Raw genomic sequence first — 23,355 nt, 5'->3', positions numbered from 1 at the left:
ACCGTTCATTTTTACCTTAGTGTCACATTAGTGTAAATCTAGTGATAGTACAGTGTGATCATAGTGCGACCGTTCATTTTTACTTTAGTGTTATTTGATTTAGTCAGGGCAGGTTTCCTGTAGTATATTTCTGTGCGTTACTGCACGCTTAAGGCAGTATATTTCAGTGTGCTATTGCAGGTTTACCGTAGTATATTGCAGTGCGTTATTGCACATTTACCACAGTATATTTCAGTGCGCTATTGCAGGTTTACCGCAGTATATTGCAGTGCGTTATTGCACATTTACCACAGTATATTTCAGTGCATTATTGCACGTTTAAGGCAGTACATTTCAGTGCATTATTGCAGGTTTACCTTAGTATATTGCATTGTGTTAGCGCACCTTTAAGACAGTATATTTCAGTGTGTTATTGCAGGTTTACCGCAGCATATTGCAGTTCGTTAGTGCACGTTTAATGCAGTACAGTATATTGCAGTGCGTTATTGCACATTTAAAACAGTATATTTCTGTGTGTTCTTGTAGGTTTTTCTGCAGTATAATGCAGTGCGTTAGTGCTCGTTTAACACAATATATTTAAGTGCTGCATATTTCAGTGCATTAGTGCACATTTACCACAGTATATTGCAGTGCGTCAGTGCAGTTTTTCTGCAGTATATTAAAGTATGTCAGTGGAGTGTGTATGTGTAGTGCGTACTCCACTAAGTTAAAGTGCACCAAACACCACTTTCCATTGATTAAAATGCATCCACGTACACATTTCCCCATCTTTATTACATTTATGTTCCCATGGCACTGTGAGGGGGCCAGTAGTGTATGTGTCCACAGGCAAAGGTGGGCGTGGTCCTCAAGCATGGGCATCCTTTCCTCTGTTTAGTGATATTGCCCATGCTATTCATTTCTTTCTTTCTTCTTTCTCCTTCCAGCCCTTTTTTTTTCTTTCTTTGCTTCCCTCTCTCTGTCTTTTTTTCTCTCTCTCTCTCTCCGTCTTTCTTTCTTTCTTTCTTTCTTTCTTTCTTTCTTTCTTTCTTTCTTTCTTTCTTTCTTCCTTCCCTTCCTTCCTTTCTTCCTCTCTCCATCCATCCCTCTTTCTTTCTTTCTCTCTCTCTCCCTCCATCTTTCTTTCTTTCTTTCTTTCTTCCCTTCCTTCCTACCCTCTTTCTTTCTTTCTTTCTTCCTCTCTCACTCCATCCCTCTTTCTTTCTTTCTTTCTTTCTTTCTTTCTTTCTTTCTTTCTTTCTTTCTTTCTTTCTTTCTTTCTTTCCCTCTTTCTTTCCCTCTTTCTTTCTTTCTTTCTTTCTTTCTTTCTTTCTTTCTTTCTTTCTTTCTTTCTTTCTTTCTTTCTTTCTTTCTTTCATTCCCTCTTTCTTTCTTTCTTTCTTCCTCTCTCCCTCCATCCCTCTTTCTTTCTTTCTTTCTTTCTTTCTTTCTTTCTTTCTTTCTTTCTTTCTTTCTTTCATTCCCTCTTTCTTTCTTTCTTTCTTTCTTTCTTTCTTTCTTTCTTTCTTTCTTTCTTTCTTTCTTTCTTTCTTTCTTTCTTTCTTTTTCTTTCTTTCTTTCTTTCTTCCTCTCTCCCTCCATCCCTCTTTCTTTCTTTCTTTCTTTCTTTCTTTCTTTCTTTCTTTCTTTCTTTCTTTCTTTCTTTCTTTCTTTCTTTCTTTCTTTCTTTCTTTCTTTCTTTCTTTCTTTCTTTCTTTCCCTCTTTCTTTCTTTCTTTCTTTCCCTCTTTCTTTCTTTCCCTCTTTCTTTCTTTCCCTCTTTCTTTCTTTCTTTCTTTCTTTCTTCCTCTCTCCCTCCATCCCTCTTTCTTTCTTTCTTCCCTTCCTTCCCTCTTTCTTTCTTCCTCTCTCCCTCCATCCTTCTTCATTCAAACAGCACAGGAAATAGCCTAGTAACAATGTTTGTTTGTGCCCCATTTGCGCAGAATATGCACTTTCACTGGGTGAATTGCTATCTGAATGTTTTATAAAATGTGGAAAACGTTGCTGATACCTTTCTTAATATTACCAGAGCTGTAATGATTTGTGTATGGTATTTCTGCCTGCAATTCAACTTTAAAAGTATTTTTTGGGTTATTATTACAACTTCGGTTTTACGTTTGTGATCACTATACCACACCTGTTCCAATTGTTCCTTGGATCATGTTTTGCATCAAATGTTAAGACGTCAATGGATTTTTACTAGGCATATAAAGTGTCTTGTGTTCTAGGCAGGGCCTGGCAGTGAATGGGTTGAAATATAATCTGTGTACACCCCCGCCCTCTGTGTGTCAGTCTCTGGTGCTACTGTTGGTTTACTAATCGCAGGCTGACTGCAAACCTGAGCAAAGGTGACCAGCCACTCCGAGTGTCACTCCTCTGTCCCACAGATCAGACCCCTGGAAGGTAAGACTATCATCGTGGCTGGGACCGCTGATCTGCTGTGGTCTGTGGATTGTACCGTAATCCATTTATATTTAGAAGATCACGTTATGGTGGTATGGGGCAGATTAAGAAGTTATGAGAAGTTAACCCTACAATGAGCCAGCAAACTTCTACATTAACCACTTCTTATCCGGTCCAATTCTGGCACTTCGCTCCTACATGTAGAAATTAGTGATCGACTGATATCGGTTTTTTAATGCCAGTACCAGTGTTAATTTTGGCAGCAAATTTCAATTTAGTTTTAGTCTTAGTCTTAGGACTAAAATGGCATTTTAGTTTTAGTCCCATTTTAGTCTTCTGCAAGTGTTTTAGTCGTATTTAGTCGACTAAAACTCCAGTACATTTTAGTCGACTGAAATGGCCTACATTTTAGTCGACTAAAACGTCCTACATTTTAGTCGACTAAAACGTCCTACATTTTAGTCATCTATAATCAAAATGGTGTAGTTCAATTGTAATTTGAAATGCATTATTTAAGCATTTCTCTACAATTTCCAAACTCATTATATACTACTGCTGGTCCTGGAGTGAAAAATCGAATATGTTATTATTTATGATATTAAGCTTTGAGCATGCACCAGTGCTAATTTTGGCAGCAAATTTCGATTTAGTTTTAGTTATAGTCTTAAGACTAAAATGCCATTTTAGTTTTAGTCGTATTTTAGTCATCTGAATTGTTTTAGTTTTAGTTGTATTTTAGACGACTAAAATTGTGTTAATTTAGTCGACGAAAACGTTTTAGTCGGTTTTAGTCGACGAAATTAACACTGGCCAGTACCGATATTTTGGTCATCAGATATCGGTATCGGCCGATATCGGTCGATATTTTGGTCATCAGATATCGGTATCGGCCGATATCGGCCGATATTTTCAGACATGTAAAAAACAATTTTTTTAAAATTTTTATTTTTACAAAGGTACTCCTTGTGGAGGGATCTGGGGGTCTAAAAGACCCCAAACCCCCTCCTATGCACTGAAAAGCATTCAAAACGCTAAAACTGTCAGCTTTTTTAATTTGGCGCCGAGTACCCCGGAAGTGATGTCATGGAGACCCGATCAGAGCCGAATGCGGCTTTGATCGGGTCTTCTCTTCGCCGGCGTTGGAGGTAGGATGCCTGGGTCTCCCGTTGGGACATGGAAGGTGGCGGGAGGGGGGGGTCGGCTTCTAAGGCGCATCTGTTGTCATTATAAGTCAGCCAACCGTCTGCTATGGACGCCGGTACCGGGGTAATGCTTCTAGCTGTAGGCATCACTCCGGTACAAGCACTTTCCCGAAATATCGGCAGTATCGGTAACCTCAGGGGCCAGTATATCGGGGAAAGTACATATCGGCGTTGCCGATATTCGGTCAATCCCTAGTAGAAATCTACTATTTTTTGCTAAAAAAATTACATAGATCCCCTAAGCATTATATATTTATTTTTAGCCAGAGGCCCCATAGAATAAAAGGATGGGTGTTGCAATTTTTTATGCCTCATTATTTGCACAGCGAATTTTCAAATGACAGAGCCCAGGAAAGGCAGCGTATATGCTTTTTTATTTTTCATCCTGCTGATGAACCAACCCTGACTGGATCATGTTTGGTGCTTTGAAGTTTCCCTTCATAAAGAGTTGTAACACACGCATTTGACCATACTATATGATGGTCCACTGGATCCGGTAAAGGCCCGTACACACGTAGCGATTGTCGCCGTAAATATTCGGCCGTTGAACGATCGGCCGATTGTCGGCTTGTTAGTATGATGCTTCCGACAACCGACTGCAACTTTTCGGCCGAACAGAATCTGGTGTGCAGGCTATAAAATTTTTCTTGGCCGTCACCAGAACGGCCGATTGTTCGCCAGTCAGTACAGAATTCGGCCGACTAACAGCAGATGAGCAAGACTGGGCATGCTCAGAGAAGAAAAAACACACGGAAAGTTAACCATCACATGGCATCACTTCTGCAGTCGGCTGTTGTTGGCCGACAAAATTTGTGTGCAGTCTTTAGCACTTTTCAACCGACAGGACAGCAACGGACAAAAGACGGCCGATCGTTCGGGCGACAATCGCTACGTGTGTACGGGCCTTTAGAGGCTTTAATACTTGGTGTCACCTGGTGGTGCAAGCACTACAAATTGTGATTGTGGGGACACTGGTGGGGCAAGTGAATCATGGACAATATGTTTCCTTTGGACTTTCTTGCTTCACATATATTTTTCCTTTTTAGCCCTTGTGTATGGGCTCTTATGGACACTATTTATATATTTGGTGTGATTTTCTTTTACACGTTTTCACCTAATAAGTTTGATGTCATTATAGTTTTATAGTATCATTTTTGTGTTTTCACAACTCTGAGTTCAATTTTTTAGAGCAACTTCAGAAGTGATGTCATGTGCTGGTTTACTTTCCGTGTGTTTTTTCTTCTCTGAGCATGCCCAGTCTTGCTCATCTGATTTTTGTCTGCCGAAATCTGTACTGACTGATGGAAAATCGGCCGTTGTGTTGACGGCCAACAAAAATTTTATAGCATGCACACCAAATTTTGTTCGGCCGAAAAGTCGGAGTCGGTTGTCGGAATCATCATACTAACAAGCCGACAATCGGCCGATCGGACGTTGGCCAAAAATTCACGGCCAACAATCGTTGCGTGTATGCGAGGCTTAAAGCTGGATACACACTATACAACTTTTGTTGTTAGATGTCCTTTAGATTTACCTTCAACTATGTAGTGCAAGGGCCGGCCTAATTGCATACAAATAGAAAGTGTTTAGGTTTGACCTTATATTATCTGGTTTTGGTAAATCTAAAGGAAAAAATCTAAAGAGAATTGTATAGTGTATGGCCCATTAGGGTCCTTTCACACAGGCTTTCAGATCCGGTCCGCCTGTCAGTTTTTCAGGTGGACCTGATCGGATGCTCCATGCACTCCTATGGAGCAGTGGATGACAGCGGTGACATGTCCGCTGACACCCGCTGCTATCCGACCCTGTCCGTGAAATAAAGACTGATGGAAACCCTATTTTCCATCCGTCTGGAGGATTGGATCGAGTCGAATGAAAACGGACAGGTGGTCCGTTTTCATCCGATCTCCCACAGAGGAGAGCGAGGATCTGACAGCCCTGTCTCTGCAAAGTAAGCGGAGACGGACCTGTCATCCGCCTGCTCAGTGGGGATCGGCGGATCGAGCAAAAACCCCTGGGTGGAAAGCCTACGTTAAATGACCCTTACACACTATATAAAATCAGTCCATGCTTGAATCCATAAAGAGGATATTTTGGGGTGAGGTGAATATGAAGAATCCTCCACCATCACCAACACTCCAAAAGTTCAGCCTCTTACCATAAGGATTTGACCACCTCACTGAGTGGTCAAATAGCACAGGTAATATGCCTCTAAGCAAGAGTAATCAAGAGATCTCCAGTGCATACATCTCTCCAGGATCCAGCAATACAACAGCCACAATTTCTCACCAAATTATCAAGGGCTCTTCCTGGTTTGGAATACACACTACTCACCATTGGCATCTTTTCCTCCCGCTGACCCATCCATCTTCCCATCCTTTTATTCACCTGGTGGCCGCAGGCACCATAGATGGCACCTCTCTTCACCAGCATTAGGTAACATGTGGGGCTTTGGATTTGTTATACATTATATTGTCAAAAGTATTGGGACAGCTCAGCTGCCTTTATACCCACATGAACTTTAATAACATCCCAGTCTTAAGCCCCGTACACACGTACCGATTGTTGGCCGAACGATCGGCCGATTTTCGGCTTGTTAGTATGATGCTTCCGACAGCCGACAGCGCACTTTCGGCCAAACAGAATCTGTTGTGCAAGCATTAAAATTTTTGTATGCCGACACCAGAACGGCCGATTGTTCGCCAGTCAGTACAGAATTCGGCCGACAGACAGCAGATTTGCAAGACTGGGCATGCTCAGAGAAGAAAAAACACAGGGAAAGTTAACCATCACATGACATCACTTCTGCAGTCGGCTGTTGTTGGCCGACAAAATTAGTGAGCAGTCTTTTGCAGTTTTCAACAGACACGACAGCCCTGGACAAAAGACGTCCGATCGTTCGGCCGACGATCGGTACGTGTGTTCGGGGCTTGAGTCCGTAGGGTTCAATATTGAGTTGGCCCACCCTTTGCAGCTATAACAGCTTCAACTCTTCTGGGAAGGCTGTCCACAAGGTTTAGGAGTGTGTCTATGGGAATGTTTGACCATTCTTCCAGAAGCACATTTGTGAGGTCAGGCACTAATGCTGGACAAGAAGGCCTGGCTCGCAGTCTCTGCTCTAATTCATCCCAAAGGTGTTCTATCGGGTTGAGGTCAGGACTCTGTGCAGGCCAGTCAAGTTCCTCCACCCCAAACTCGCTCATCTATGTCTTTTTGGGTCAGGTATACATTTTAAGGGGAACCTAAGCTATTTTTTTGTTTTGTTTACTTTTTTTGCTGACATTATTGACCTTTTAGGTCTATAACCATAAACAGTATGATAACCATATGTGGTCAACTAGTAAGCTGTCCATAAAAATGAGGAAAAACGGTCTGGCTATAACCTCGCTAAGTTCTTTGAGGACTCTTGGGTGTAAACCATCTGGTCCTGGTGATTAATTTTCAATAGGTTTTTTAAATCTTACTTGGACACTGGCTTCTGTAAGCCACAAGAGTACATTCTTTGATGTGTAACTAACGATACAGTTTTGGTTATACCCCTTCTTTTTCTTTTGTAAAACCTGAGGAGAAGAATGCATTTAGTAAAGTTGCCTTCTTCTTGTCATTTGTAACCAAATCCCCCTGGTCACCTTTTGTGGGGCGAATATGCTTTGCCCTTGTTTTCTTACTATTACAGTAATATATTTAAAAAAATATTTGGGATTGTTTTTTTACTCTCCTCTGCTTTGTACCTCTTGTGGTCTTTTTTACCAACCCTAAAAAAAGGGGTATGAGAGATGATTACGGCCAAACACACCTACACAGGTTGAACTGGATGGACTATTGTCTTTATTCAACCTCAACAACTATGTATGTAACTAATTGCACTCTGACATTTCTTATAGCATTCCTTGTAGTATTGGAATGCTGACAATGACCCCTGAGCCATATATTTTTAAAGGGTATTTTTTCTTAACCACTTTACCGCTGAGTACCGTAGTACTACTGCGGCAAAGTGGCTCTTGTAGGTCTGACGACGTAGACCTACGTCGCCAGACTCCTACCCTGTAGGCGGCGCTCGCGCTGTTTTCATTCACAGCGGGAGTCGGGCCAGGGGAGGAGCGGCGGCGATCGCCGCTGCTCTGCCCCGATCGTCGGGGAATCCAGTTTGGAGAGATCTCCTAAGTGACAGGGAGTGACAGATCGGAGTGTTCAACATAGCTGAACCTGCGATCTGTCCCTGGCTCACTCAGTCACCTCCCCCCCCACACGTTAGTAAGCACCAGGCATACATTAACCCCTCCCTCTCCAATAAAATTAACCCCTTCCCTGCCAGTGTCATTTTTACAGTAACAGTGCATATTTATAGCACTGATTACTGCAGTAATGTCACTGGTACCCCCAAAAGTGTCAAAAATGTCAGTCAAGGGTCCGATCTGTCCGCCGCAATGTCGCAGTCCCGCAAAAAAAATCTCAGATCGCTGCCATTACTCGTTAAAAAAAAAAACACCAAAAATGACATAAATCTTTCCCTTAGTTAGTAAACGCAATAACTTTTGCGCAAACCAATCAAAATACGCTTATTGTGATTTTGTTTTACCAAACATGGGTAGCAGAAAACAAATTGGCCAAAAATTTTAAAAAAAATTGTTTTTACATCTTTTTTGGGGGGAATTTCATATAAAAAAATGTTAAAAATATTGTTATTTTTTCAAAATAAAAGCTCTTTTTTTGTTTATAGCGCAAAAAGTAAAAATCGCACAGGTGATCAAATACCACCAAAAGAAAGCTCTGTTTGTTGGAAAAAAAGGACGTTAATTTTGTTTGGGTACGGCGTCGCACGACCGCGCAATTGTCAGTTAAATTCGCACAGCGCCGAATCGCAAAAAGTGGCCCAGGCGTAAGACAGCAAAATGCTCTAGGGGTAAAGTGGTTAATATTGTCCCCCAGCTGCTTTGTGCGCAAACAGAACCATAACAGAGATTGGCACTAAAGGGGGCTAAAAGCTAAAACCCCACCTTCACCTGCAACCACCAGTCCAGGGTTGTGGAGTTGAGGCCTTTGCCCATTCAACACATTAACTTGGAGACATGGTGCCTTGCCAGGGAAGGTCAAGGTACACCCCCAGTGTTGGGGGCACCTGGCCTGGTATGGTTCAATAGGGGAGGGAGGATGTGTGCATGCTTGCTGCCCCTCCTATTTCTGGCCAGTCAGGCTGCATGGTCAGATATGGGTCTCATTTGCATTTAATTGAGAAGGGGGATCCCTACACCATTTTTAATTTTTATTTACTTTTTTTTGTTTTTTTACTGGCTGGCATCGTTGACCATATATGTCAACGACCACATCCGGGACAGGGTTGCCAACTGTCAATAAATTCAATCCGTAATTTTTTGTCTGTCCGCGAATTTACTGACAGATGGCAATCCTGACCCGGGATCCCCCAGTTCCTTTGTTTAGAAAGTGACTTAGCACAGAGATCGGGACTGTCATTTAGCAGCATTTTTTTTCCCTTTAAAATATCAGTGTTGCTTTAATATATCCTACATATACCTCACTTCACAGGCAGGTTTAAGGCATCCCTAAGCATATAATTTAAAGGAATTGTGTTTAGTTTTAAGCCTCATTAAAGATCCGCTTCCTGCTGAATGATATTTTATTAAAATTTCCTCCCTGCCAGTGCTCAGCTCACAATGCTGTTTGTTTGACTATCTTTTGCCTAATAACCACTTGCCGACCAGCCACTGCCGGCAGGTCAGCAGGTTTCGGCAAATCGCAGTACCTGTGCTCCTGTAAACGCGTGCACGCCGCGGGAGGCACGTGCCCACTCGACAGCGGGGATACCAAGGCGCGGGGCCCCGCGGCCACGATTGCCGCTGGGCACCCACGATCGCTCCCCGTGAAGAGAGAACGGCGGTCTGCTGTTGTAAACACAGCAGACCGTTGTCCTCTCAGCTATCAACACAGAGCTCCTGTGCTCCTGCCATTTAGGATCACAGGTCTCTGTGTTGATATTACAAGCCCATCCCCCCTACAGTTAGAAAACACCCCCCTAGGCTCACAGTAAACCCTTTGATCCCCCCCTCGGTTAACCCCTTCCCTGCCAGTGTCATTATTACAGTAACAGTGCATATTTTTAGCACTGATTACTGTAGAAATGTCACTGGTCCCCCCAAAAGTGTCAAAAATGTCAGTTAGGGTTCTGATCTGTCTGCCGCAATGTCGCAGTCCCGCTAAAAATCGCTAATTGCCACCATTACTAGTAAAAAAAGAAAACGAATGAATAAAAATTACATAAATCTTTTTGCCTAGTTTGTAGACGTGGTAACTTTTGCCCAAACCAAACAAAATACGCTTATTGGGATTTTTTTTTTAACCATAAATATGTAGCAGAATACAAATTGGCCTAAAATTATGAAAACATTTGATTTTTACATTTTGGGGGGGGGGGGGGGGGGGAATGTTATCAGAATGTGAAAATTCTTTTATTTTTTTTCAGAATTGTCGCTCTTTTTTTGTTTATAACGCAAAAAATAAAAATTGCAGAGGTGATCAAAGACCACCAAAAGAAATCTCTATTTGTGAGGGAAAAAAAGAACATACATTTTTTTTTTATGGGTACAGCGTCGCACGACCACGCAATTGTTCGTAAGAGTAACGAAGTGCGGAATCGCAAAAAATGGCCTGGTCATTAAGGGGGAAAACCTTCGAGTCCAGAAGTGGTTAACCTTAAAACTAGTCAGACTTGATTTTCCATATACACCTCCCATTGCCTTCAATGGGGTTTGCATAAGGCTCGGTTCACAATGCCGCGTCTTTGGATCCGACTTGTGAGACCCCAAGTCGCATGACATGGGAAATCCCATATCAGTCAATGAGAGCGGTCTTATTAGTACTACTGAAGTTGTTCCAACTTTAAAAACGGTCCCTGTACTACTTCAAGGTGACTGCTATCCGACTTGTGCCCATAGACTTTAATTGAAGTCACCTCCAAGTCGCATACATATCTATATTGAAGTGATTTGGGTCCAACATTACAAGATTACCTAGGCATTCCCTGAAAGTCGTTTCAAAGTCGCATTAAAGTAATACTCAAGTCGCCAGGTTGCAGTAGTGTGAATCGAGCCTTAAAAATTTGCACTTTGCCAGATTAAATGATGAGTACGCCAAGTAACCTGTGAGCCGAAGCACATTCGGTCATTATTGGTTATAAAGGTGACAGCCAGACACGGCGTCATGCCAGAAGCTAGGTGTGGGACGGGCACTGTGACCAAAATGATAATTACATGATCAAAGTCCAGAAATAAGAATATGATAGATCACTGTAATCCTAAATCTTCCACTTTTCAGTGAGTACAGAGTTTGAGCTACTTTTAGCGTTGACCTGTAGTACACTTTTACACGCCTTTCAAGTTTCCAGGTGTGCATTGATTATTTTATTTCTGTACACATCCGTCTATACTGGCAGTTTGCATCTCTCTTTAATGGACATCTATCATGGTGCCATTGCATCTTTCTTCTGAAAATGCTAGCTGCCTGCTTGCCTATGGCTTCCATACCTCTCGGACTCAGAATTTTGATGCAGAAATTAAAGGCAGGGCCGGACTGGAAATAAAATTCAGCCCTGGAAATAATTTCATTCCAGCCCCATAGCATTATTATACCGGCCCAACAGCATAACGTCATTATTTTTTTGTTCATAAAAGGGAAAACCATGCATTTTAAAGCACATCTGAAAGAGTGTATTATACTGTATATAGATAAGACAGATATGAAATCATATAGGGCTTTATACAGTGCCTTGCGAAAGTATTCGGCCCCCTTGAACTTTGAAGAATCAACAACAAGTGGGACACAATCATGAAGTGGAACGGAATTTATTGGATATTTCAAACTTTGTTAACAAATAAAAAACTGAAAAATTGGGCGTGCAAAATTATTCAGCCCCTTTACTTTCAGTGCAGCAAACTCTCTCCAGAAGTTCAGTGAGGATCTCTGAATGATCCAATGTTGACCTAAATGACTAATGATGATAAATAGAATCCACCTGTGTGTAATCAAGTCTCCGTATAAATGCACCTGCACTGTGATAGTCTCAGAGGTCCATTTAAAGCGCAGAGAGCATCATGAAGAACAAGGAACACACCAGGCAGGTCCGAGATACTGTTGTGGAGAAGTTTAAAGCCAGATTTGGATACAAAAAGATTTCCCAAGCTTTAAACATCCCAAGGAGCACTGTGCAAGCGATAATATTGAATTGGAAGGAGTATCAGACCACTGCAAATCTACGAAGACCTGGCCGTCCCTCTAAACTTTCAGCTCATACAAGGAGAAGACTGATCAGAGATGCAGCCAAGAGGCCCATGATCACTCTGGATGAACTGCAGAGATCTACAGCTGAGGTGGGAGACTCTGTCCATAGGAGAACAATCAGTCGTATACTGCACAAATCTGGCCTTTATGGGAGAGTGGCAAGAAGAAAGCCATTTCTTAAAGATATCCATAAAAAGTGTTGTTTAAAGTTTGCCACAAGCCACCTGGGAGACACCAAACATGTGGAAGAAGGTGCTCTGGTCAGATGAAACCAAAATCAAACTTTTTGGCAACAATGCAAAACGTTATGTTTGGCGTAAAAGCAACACAGCTCATCACCCTGAACACACCATCCCCACTGTCAAACATGGTGGTGGCAGCATCATGGTTTGGGCCTGCTTTTCTTTAGCAGGGACAGGGAAGATGGTTAAAATTGATGGGAAGATGGATGGAGCCAAATACAGGACCATTCTGGAAGAAAACCTGATGGAGTCTGCAAAAGACCTGAGACTGGGACGGAGATTTGTCTTCCAACAAGACAATGATCCAAAACATAAAGCAAAATCTACAATGGAATGGTTCACAAATAAACATATCCAGGTGTTAGAATGGCCAAGTCAAAGTCCAGACCTGAATCCAATCGAGAATCTGTGGAAAGAACTGAAAACTGTTGTTCACAAACGCTCTCCATCCAACCTCACTGAGCTCGAGCTGTTTTGCAAGGAGGAATGGGCAAAAAATTCAGTCTCTCGATGTGCAAAACTGATAGAGACATACCGCAAGCGACTTACAGCTGTAATCGCAGCAAAAGGTGGCGCTACAAAGTATTAACTTAAGGGGGCTGAATAATTTTGCACGCCCAATTTTTCAGTTTTTTATTTGTTAAAAAAGTTTGAAATATCCAATAAATTTCGTTCCACTTCATGATTGTGTCCCACTTGTTGTTGATTCCTCAAAAAAAATTACAGTTTTATATCTTTGTTTGAAGCCTGAAATGTGGCAAAAGGTTGCAAAAAGTTCAAGGGGGCCGAATACTTTTGCAAGGCACTGTGTGTGTGTATATATATATATATCAGCAAATTCCAGGTAAAAGTGCGGCCATGGTACAGGAGGTGGTCATAAGCTGTGTGAGCATGGTACAGGACATCTCAGAGGCTGTGGGCATGGTGCAGGAGATGTCAGAGGCTGCAGACATGGTGCAGGAGATGTCAGAGGCTGCAGGCATGGTGCAGGAGATGTCAGAGGCTGTGGACATGGTACAGGAGGAGATGTCAGAGGCTGCGGGCATGGTGCAGGAGATGCAGGGGCTGCGGACATGGTACAGGAGATGCAGGTGCTCTGGACATGGTACAGGAGATGCAGGGGCTGCGGGCATGGTGCAGGAGATGCAGAGGCTGCAGACATGGCACAGAAGATGTCAGGGGCTGTGGACATGGTACAGGAGACGCAGGGGCTGCGGGCACGGTGCAGGAGATGCAGAGGCTGCAGACATGGCACAGGAGATGTCAGGGGCTGTGGACATGGTACAAGAGGACATGTCAGAGGCTGCGGGAATGGTAAAGGAGATGCAGGGCTGTGGGTATAGTTCAGGCGATGTGGGGCTGCAGGCATGGTGCAGGAGATGAAGTGCTGCGGGCATGGTACAGGAGGTACGGGGCTCCTTTAAAAATTGTAAAAAAATTTTTTAAAGATTAGTATAAAAAAAATCTAATTTAAATAAAAATAAAATGTTAAAAAAATAAATAAAAAAGTACTGACACCAGTGGCGGAACTACCAGGGTCGCAAAGGTCGCACTTACGACTGGGCCCAGGTTTTTCACTGGGCTCAGAGGTAAGGGCTCAGAGGGAAGGGCCCCGTGGGTCAGGGGGCCCTATATGGTTTCTTGCACCAGGGCCCTAAAGAATCTAGTCATGCCTCTGGCTGTCCCCATGTACATATACAGTTATATATTAAAACAAGCAATTTAGAAAATGAACATACTTAGACAAAATTTTGGCATTAAGACTATATTATTCTCATATATTTCAATAAATTAAAAAATATATATATCATTCCCCTTTTAAACTTTCTAGGCATTGACAACATCTGACAGCGACTTTCAAGGTGTTTTATTGGACAAGTAACTGGCGCAGCACACAATGACTCTTCCCAACATTTCCCCGGAAGAGCTGGAGGCACTTAAACGCCCCCCACTCATATGGGTGGATGGGATGCCCATCATCGGTCCTTTTGCAGGCAACTGGGACAACATTGTGAAATTCCAGGCCCGAGAAGATGATCTACTGATAGCTACCTATCCAAAATCCGGTGAGGACAGAAATCAATAGTGACTACGTAGCGGGCTACCTTTAAAAAATAAATACAAATGTAGTACATTAAGGAGACAAAGGTGCAAACAAGAACTTACACTTTAAATAATATGCCAACTCTGGTCTACCAGAATTGTGGTAAATGTATACAGATATGGGGTCTATTTATAAAAACAAATTGCATAGCCATTCATCCAGTGAATCTGTAGCTTCATTCATCCTGTGCAAGTTGGACAAAATAAATAAAATAAATAAATACGTTTTCTTTAGGCTATTTTTTTTTTTTATGAGCAAAGGTTCTTTTATTCTGGGCAGTAGTAAGATCATAGCCACTAGATGGAGCTATCATGTTATCATCGTGGTAGTATCATGGCCACTAGATGGAGCTATCGTGGTATCATCGTGGTAGTATCATGGCCACTAGATGGAGCTATCATGGTATCATCGTGGTAGTATCATGGCCACTAGATGGAGCTATCATCGTGGTAGTATCATGGCCACTAGATGGAGCTATCATGGTATCATCGTGGTAGTATCATGGCCACTAAATGGAACTATCATGGTATCATCGTGGTAGTATCATGGCCACTAGATGGCGCTATCATCGTGGTAGTATCATGGTCACTAGATGGAGCTATCATCATGGTAGTATCATGGCCACTAGATGGCGCTATCATGGTATCATCGTGGTAGTATCATGGCCACTAGATGGAGCTATCATGGTATCATCGTGGTAGTATCATGGCCACTAGATGGAGCTATCATCGTGGTAGTATCATGGCCACTAGATGGAGCTATCATGGTATCATCGTGGTAGTATCATGGCCACTAGATGGAGCTATCATGGTATCATCGTGGTAGTATCATGGCCACTAGATGGAGTTATCATGGTATCATCGTGGTAGTATCATGGCCACTAGATGGAGCTATCGTGGTATCATCGTGGTAGTATCATGGCCACTAGATGGAGCTATCATGGTATCATCGTGGTAGTATCATGGCCACTAGATGGAGCTATCATCGTGGTAGTATCATGGCCACTAGATGGAGCTATCATGGTATCATCGTGGTAGTATCATGGCCACTAAATGGAACTATCATGGTATCATCGTGGTAGTATCATGGCCACTAGATGGCGCTATCATCGTGGTAGTATCATGGTCACTAGATGGAGCTATCATCATGGTAGTATCATGGCCACTAGATGGCGCTATCATGGTATCATCGTGGTAGTATCATGGCCACTAGATGGAGCTATCATCGTGGTAGTATCATGGCCACTAGATGGAGCTATCATGGTATCATCGTGGTAATATCATGGCCACTAGATGGAGCTATCATGGTATCATCTTGGTAGTATCATGGCCACTAGATGGAGTTATCATGGTATCATCGTGGTAGTACATGGCCACTAGATGGAGTTATCATGGTATCAACGTGGTAGAATCATGGCCACTAGATGGAGCTGAGGAGCATAGGAAATACATACGTCTTTGTAACCAGATACAATACGGATGATTTACTAAAACTGGAGAGTACAAAATCTGGTGCAGCTGTGCATTGTAGCCAATCAGCTTCCAACTTCAGCTTGTTCAATTAAGCTTTAAGAATAAAACCTGGAAGCTGATTGGTTTTTATGCAGAGATGCACCAGATTTTGAACTCTCCAATTTTAGTAAATCATCCCCAATGTGAGAATTCTGTTGTTTACATTCATTTCCTATCTCCCTTTAGTGATCTAGTGGCCATCTAGATCTAGATCTAGATTCATCAATTGGCCCTAATTCAGTATTACAATGTTAGTGCGAATTGGGCAAAAACAAACGATCATTAGGCCACTTTCATTTCCAAACAAACTTTATTTTATTATTGGCAGTAGTAAAATACCATTTTATGGCCAATAGATGGATCTGGATCTAGATGGCCACTAGATTGCTAGCAAATAAATGTACCAACAGAATTGTTACATTGTATCTCTTGTTACAAAGTTGTATGTATTTTCTATGCCTCTCAGCTCCATCTAGTGGCCATAATGTGGTATTTTACTACTGCCCGGAAAAGAAGAACATTCATTCAGAAGAGAAAAGCCCAGTGAACATTCGTTTTTGCCCAGTTTGCACAGAATGAGTGTAAATACGGAGTTTATGGATGGATGGCCATGCAATTTTATTTTCATAAGTGGATCCCTTTATATGTTTAATATTTGCAGGGACCACATGGGTGAGCAAGATCGTAGATCTCATCATGAATGGAGGAGACATGGAGAAGAGTCAGAAAGGAGCCATATTTGAGCGAGTGCCTTTCCTGGAGAGTGGGGGACCTGGAATTCCTTCAGGTATATTTCCATACCAGGTTAACACAACAAAGTATAAAAGCATGCAATTGTGTAAAATCTCTTTGCATTAAAGGTGAACTTGAAAAGTTATCTTTCTTTTTTAAACATTGGTCCAGTTTGTTTTTATTTGATTCTTCATATCTTACATCCAGTGAGCTGCTGGACTGGTCTCTTCCAGGCGTTGCTCGAGTTTATTGCCCTCTGTATCCTCTTGCCGACCACCACCAGCACATTTACTGCTGGCGGGTGGTAGCCTCAGGCACATCCTGGTTTAGAGTTGCGCATGGCATAGGAACGCCCATTGCTAGCCTGTGCTGTGATTTGACACAGCTTTCATTTGTCAGCAGGTTACAGCCAATCATTTTGGCTGTATACCTGCTGATTGACTGTAGCCAATCACAGCACAGGTAAACATAACACACAGATCTGGCTGGATTTCTCCCTGCTTTCAGTTACTGTTTAGGACTGAAAGCAAAGAAAGACCCAGCCAGAGGACTAGTGAGTAAAAGCAGCGCACATACACTTGCATACACTTGTTAGGCACACAGTTAGTGTTACTAAACCCAGGAGCCTGCATTCACTATATCTGGTCTCCCACAGTACACAGAACATGGAAATGCAATTATTTTAGTAAATATAAACTGCAAAATACCTTTTCTCATCAGCAATATATAGCAGTCTTGTGACTTCTATCAGTTCCTAGTAAAGCTTGTAGGAGGAGTTTTCATTCCCCCCTGATCCTCTGTCTGGACGTGTCTGGACAGTGTTGATTGGCCCTGTGCTGATCACATGCACTCTCCCAAGAGAAAAAAAAAAAAACTCTTTAGCAATACACCCCAAACTGAGCATGTGCAGCCCGTCCACTGGCTCTGTAACTATCAGGTTACTTTTTGGAGACAGTGAAAGAAGAGGAGGATCAGAGAAAACAGGATCAAACGGCCTTTTTTCATAATGCAGGGATTAACCCCTTAGGTTCCACAGTGAGTATAACAAGCGTGATTTATTGCATATACACACCGATTTTACTGTTGTGGGTTTAGTAACATTTTAACCCCTTGATTTCCCTCCTGATCACTCCTGTCACCCAGCCAGGGCAATTAGTACAGCATAGATCCCAACTGTCACTGTATTAGGAGGGACTGTCCCTGATTTGGAACAAAGTCCCTCTGTCCCTCCTTCCTCCTCATTTGTCCCTCATTTTGGTCTGATCTATATAGTTGTATATGAAATGCACTATTTATCTTTCAAAAAGTGTTTCTCAGTGCTAAACCTTTCATACAATTTCTAAATTTCTGCATTTCATTGTAAATTTCAAAAGCCAATATGAAGGAATAGAAGCGTTAAAATAAAAAGCACTTGTGGGTTTAACTAATCTTGTTTTTTTTTTGTATATTTCTCCTTTAAAGGGGTGTGAATGGGGGCGTGTCCTATGCATACATACTTTTACTAATAGGTGTCCCATCTCAAAAAGTTGGGGGGAATGGTACAGGATACAGTATTATCACTGATAACTGTATTAGTGTCCCTATCAACGTCAGTGTCAGTTAGTGTCCCTCCCAGCCAGTGTCAGTTAGTGCCAGATTGCTCACCACACTATCACAGTCACACTATAACCACTATTATTAGTATAGTGTCTGTATGGCTCAGTATCTTGATCACGATCGGAACTATATTAGTGTCCCCAAAAATGCAGTGTTAGCAGGATCAGCCTAAATCACCGCCAGCACTTGCAACATGTAGCAGACATTATGCCTAAATTTATCAAGAAATTTGAATTTATTGGAAACATATTTTAACAGATTGTATAAAATATTGTTTTGTTTTTTTTTTTCAATTTTCGGTCTTTTTTCATTTATATAATAAAAAAAATAAATAAATAAAAAGTGGTGCTCCAATACCACCAAAAGAAAGCTCTATTTGCGTGAAAAAAAATGATATAAATTTAATTTGAAAACAGTATTGCATGACAGCACAATTACCAGTTAAAGTGGCGCAGTGCTGAATAGCAAAAAATGCTCTGGTTGTGAAGGGGATAAAACCTTTCCGGAACACAAGTGAGCATACTGAACACATCTGGACTATTGAACGTCCTGTATTTTTTCCACTGAATACAAGGACTTCTCTGATCGAACGAGGTGAAAAGGAGGGGTGGATGACGTCGCCATCTCCGCCTCATCCAATCAGAGAATGCACAAGGGAAGCCCTAGCAAAATCAAGAAAAGAACTGAAAAACAGTCTTGTATGTTTCTTTTTTTTAACAGTCTCCACCATTGTAATTACTAATAATATTACTCAGAATTTTAATGTAGGGTCAGAGAGGAAAGTTTTTCTTTGGGTGGTTGAGTCGGCTCTAGTCACCCAGAGAAGTTATGTTTTGTCCTCACATTTCTGGAGCTGGTGAGAGTTGGAACTTCATGGAATAAATTTGCAATCACAAGATAATCTTTTCTCCCAATTTTTTTTTTTACTTCTAATCTTCCTTTACTACTACTACTACTTCTTTTCCTTCTAATCTTTTTTTTTTTTTTTCCTCAAGCAACTGAGATACTGAACAAATTGGACCCCCCACGTGTGATTAAGACCCACCTTCAGGCAGACGTTCTTCCGAAGAGCTTCTGGGAAAAGAACTGCAAGGTTTCCTTGTTTTATTTAAGTAACTGCTGTATTTTGTATTTTGAATTTGTTTGAACTTGACTTAGTTATTAGTCAACATGTAGCTCTTAGGCCCCGTTCACACTGGGGCGACGCTACTTCCATAACATTGAAGTCTATGCAGGTCGCTCCGGGTCGCCCCAAAGAAGCTCCGGACCCTATTTCTAAGTCGGAGACTTGTGTCGCTCCTATTAGAACGGGTCCATAGCTTCTCTATGGAAGGCGACCTACAGCGACCTGTCAGGCGACCAGGTCGCCTGACAGGTCGCCCCAGTGTGAACGGCCAAGGTTTTTTTTTCTGTTCAGTACGTAGGCAGCCAGGCACACAGTAGTAGTCACTCTTTAAGGCTCAATGAACAGCCTACACAGTTATGGCGAACCTGGGCACCCCAGATGTTTTGGAACTACATTTCCCATGATGCTCATGCACTCTGCAGTGTAGTTGATCATTATTGGAAATGTAGTTCCAAAACATCTGGGGTGCCAAGGTTCGCCATCACTGGCCTAGGACATTGATCTCCAAAACTGCGGGGGCTGAATGTGGCCCCTTGCTTGCCTTTGTCCAGCCCTTGGGGCACTATTCCTTCCACTGACACCAACGATGTGGCACTATTTCTTCCACTGACACCAGTGATGGGACACTATTCTTTCCACTGACACCAACGATAGGGCACTATTCCTACCACAGACACCAATTATGAAGTACTGTTCCTTCCACTGACACTTTTGCTCCCACTGACACCAACGATAGGGCACTATTCCTTCCACACACTAATGATGGGGTACTGACTGTTCCTTCCACTGACACCAATGATGGGGTACTTTTGCTCCCACTGATACCGACGATGGGGCACTATTGCTGCCACTGACAACAACGATGGGGCACTATTGCTCCCACTGACACCAATGATGGGGGCACTAATAATTTCCCTAATACCAAAAATAGGATATTGTATACTCCCACTCAGTGCCAGGACAAGGTCATCTAGAGCCCAGGGCGAACATGCCAAATAACTCCCCCCCCCCCCCCCCCAAGATGTATGAGCATCATGTGTCAGCAAAAATCCCCCCACAAAAACACTGAGCACTAATCTGCATGATTACACCCTTAGCATAACCCCCCCCCCCCCTTCCAAGTACATAATTGCTCCCCTGCTAAAATACCCCCTCCCAGCACAAATCTTTGCCCCCCCATCCACCAAATCCCCTTAGCTCAAATGCCCCCCCACCCCCAAACAAAAATTTACCCGCTGCTAGCACAAATCCTTTACCCCTAAAATGTGCCTCTTCTTACACATCTTCTCTCCCCCACTTCAAATTTCCCTCTCCCAGCATAAATTCCCCCCAAATTCCCCCATCTAGCACAAACCTTCTTCCCCCATCCCCCTTCCTAACACAAATCCCCCTAAATCACCACTCCCCCCCACTCCCAAATTTCCTCTCCTAAAACAATACTTACCTCCTGCTGCCCCCAAATTCCCCCTTCCAACATGAATCTCCCCCCCCCCCCAATCTCCTTGTTGTGCCCCCTCACCTCACCTGATACCACAGTGCCCAGGGCAGCTGCCCACCCCTTGTCCCGGCCCTGCTCCCACTGATGCCAGACATTTTCTACTCCCACTGGCCACGGTGCAGGGCCTCCTAAAGTCTGGAGCACAAAAAACTGGCCCTTTGTTTAAAAAGTTTGGAGACCCCTGGTCTAGGGGTTTGTCTGTTTTAGTTCAATCTTATTTTATTAAGTTTTTGTTTTGTTTTTTCAAATAGAAGATACAGGTACAAGAGGTATAAAAAGTACAAAAGGTGTAAAATGTACACAAAATCAATAAAGTCCAGGTGCTAGGTGACTATCCCACTCAGGGAGAGAGTAAAGTCTGCTGAAAGGTCTCTGCTTTCCCAGACTCGAAACCAGGGAGATCAGTATAAGGCAACAACAAAAGGGAAAAAAGTGCTGTACAAAAGCAGAAACTGAAATACCATCAATCTTCAGGGAATGGGATCATCACTGTTTATTGAACATACCACGTTGTACATGGACAAGCTGTGGTCACATGTAGCTTAGCCAACAATGTAATGTACCTGGAAGGGATGGCTGCATGAGTGACAGGACACTCCAATGGATTCCTGGGGAGGCCACTCAGCTGTGTGTGAAAGGAGATACACAGCCCACATCTGTGTGGGGAAGGAATGAGCCAGGGCTGGCCCTACCATGGGTCCATTGGAGGGGTTGAAAATTGACTCCCAAGTTTTTTCTTCCAGCAGTTTTGTGTGTCATCAGTTTTCAGCGCGTTCTGGGCAGCATCTCATACTGCCGCCCGTATTGCAAACTGATGAGTATGAGGAGGCAGAGTGTCTCCTCCAGGTAATGTCCCTCACGTGATCGTAGTGTGCGCAATGACGTCAGACATCAGCGCACTCCATCTCACGCAGGGCAGGCTGGATCTTCCAGGGCGGTGGCCGCAGCAGACACAGGAGTGACAGGAGGACTGAGCACAGACAGTGGGTGTATGGCGGACAGGTGCTGAGTTATGGAAGAAGATAACAGTATATATAATATATAATATTTTCTACATTTTATATTAATATAAAATAATGGATGTGGAGGCCTTTTGTTGGGCGTGATAGAGCAGTCCGGTGACAGATCCACTAGAAAAATAGGGTCCTGTAGGAAGCACATCAGCCACCTGGAGAATCCAGGCAAACAAGCCGCCTAGGAACAGACGTTGGGTTCTGAGTGCCTCAGCGGCTTGTTTGCCTGGACGCTCCAGGTGGCTGCTGTCTTACCTACAGGACCCCATTTTGCTACTGAGTCTGTCACCGGACTGCTCCATCCCTCCCCACTCAGATGTTTTGGCTAAGCTATATGTGACCACAGTTTGTCCGTGTACACCATGGTATGTTCAAAAAAAGTGGAGATCCCATTCCCTGAAGATTGGTGTTATTTCAGTTTCTGCTTCGGTAAAGCGCTATTGTTGCCATAAAATGTACAACATACAGAATGATGAATTTGATAAATCGAACACTGATGGATAGGTTCAGGTACAAATAATGGCAGTTGAGAGTATCAAATAAGCATTACTATCTCAGGGCATTTAGGAGGAAGCTTAGGAGGCTACAGCCTGAACTAAAAAAAACGGGCTAAGTCTCCCAGTGACACTGAATTGTAAAGAAGCACAATGTAAACAGAGGGCGTTTCTGCATTAAGAGTGGCTAGAGAGAACCTGTATGGTATATAGCTAATAGCAAAAAATAGGGTATTGCTTAACAGTCAATTAAGTCAAAAGAAAAGAAGCCAGAGAAGTGTGTGGGAGAGAGGTCAGGGGCATGTCGAGGCAAGATAAAGACAGGGTTCTCCATCATGGCTAGTTGCAGGGTAGGGGAGTATCCTTCTTAATCCAATCCTGAAATTCAGACAAATAGCTGAACATTGACCAGGAGGTCCATGTTTTACTAAACCATTTTTCCTTGCCATTCTCCTGCGACAGCATATGTTGCAGGTCTCTGATGGAATCAGGTTCAGTTGTCCATTCCACAAGAGGAGGTATAGCGGTGGGTTTTCCAATAGCGGGGGATGACCGTCCTGGAGGCAACTAGGTAATGCCTATGGATGTCTTTTTTGGCTGACTTGAGGGATCCAGGGATCATGGAGAGGAGTGTTGTCATGGGAGACTGCAGTATATGGGTGGCCATGAGTTTGCAATATAAGTCGAGTATATGCAACCAAAATGCCATTATAGGAGAGCATTTCCACCAGACATGAAGCATAGTGCCTTTAGAGGTGCAACACCACCAGCAGGTGTCAGGGGAGGCAGGATTGAAATGATGGTGAATGGAGGGGCACCTATACCATCTGGTTTTGGTTTAAACCCTTTTTCTCTTGCATTTTAGTTGCTAATGATAGTTTGTGGGTCAGGATAAAGCTATTTTCCCAATCTGCAGAAGTGATGGTAAACTGGAATTCTCTTTACCAAGCCTGGATATAGGCAGGGAGGTCTGAGTGTGCTGCAGCTAAGATGATAATACAAAAACCAGCCACGCTTGGTCACACCACAGACAAATACAATTGATGAAAAATGAACATCAGAAGGCTGCCAGATTCTTTCCACCTCCATTGATCCCATCCTCTGGTGTTGGACTTCTTGGCTTTCAACTTTGAGTTTTATTATCTGCATTTGTGGGACTTT

At 42.8% G+C, this 23,355-nt stretch overlaps 1 protein-coding gene across 1 annotated transcript in view; it reads left to right on the top strand.

Moving 5' to 3' along the window:
- The first annotated feature begins 2,286 nt into the window (after nucleotides 1-2,286).
- The window catches only part of LOC309558162 (sulfotransferase 1 family member D1-like), a 38,215-nt gene continuing 17,146 nt past the window's right edge, over nucleotides 2,287-23,355 (top strand). Inside the window, exons 1-4 of the mRNA XM_082261171.1 lie at nucleotides 2,287-2,384; nucleotides 13,952-14,186; nucleotides 16,397-16,522; nucleotides 19,059-19,156. Of these exons, the coding sequence (XP_082117297.1) occupies nucleotides 14,018-14,186; nucleotides 16,397-16,522; nucleotides 19,059-19,156 (393 nt within the window). The 5' untranslated portion in view covers nucleotides 2,287-2,384; nucleotides 13,952-14,017. The remainder of the gene's footprint in view (nucleotides 2,385-13,951; nucleotides 14,187-16,396; nucleotides 16,523-19,058; nucleotides 19,157-23,355) is intronic.

Source organism: Pelophylax lessonae (genome assembly GCF_965119305.1).
Source record: "Pelophylax lessonae genome assembly, chromosome: 6".
NCBI lineage: Eukaryota > Metazoa > Chordata > Amphibia > Anura > Ranidae > Pelophylax > Pelophylax lessonae.
The sequence above is the reverse complement of the archived record's forward strand: the minus strand, read 5'-3'. Positions and strand labels throughout refer to the sequence as shown.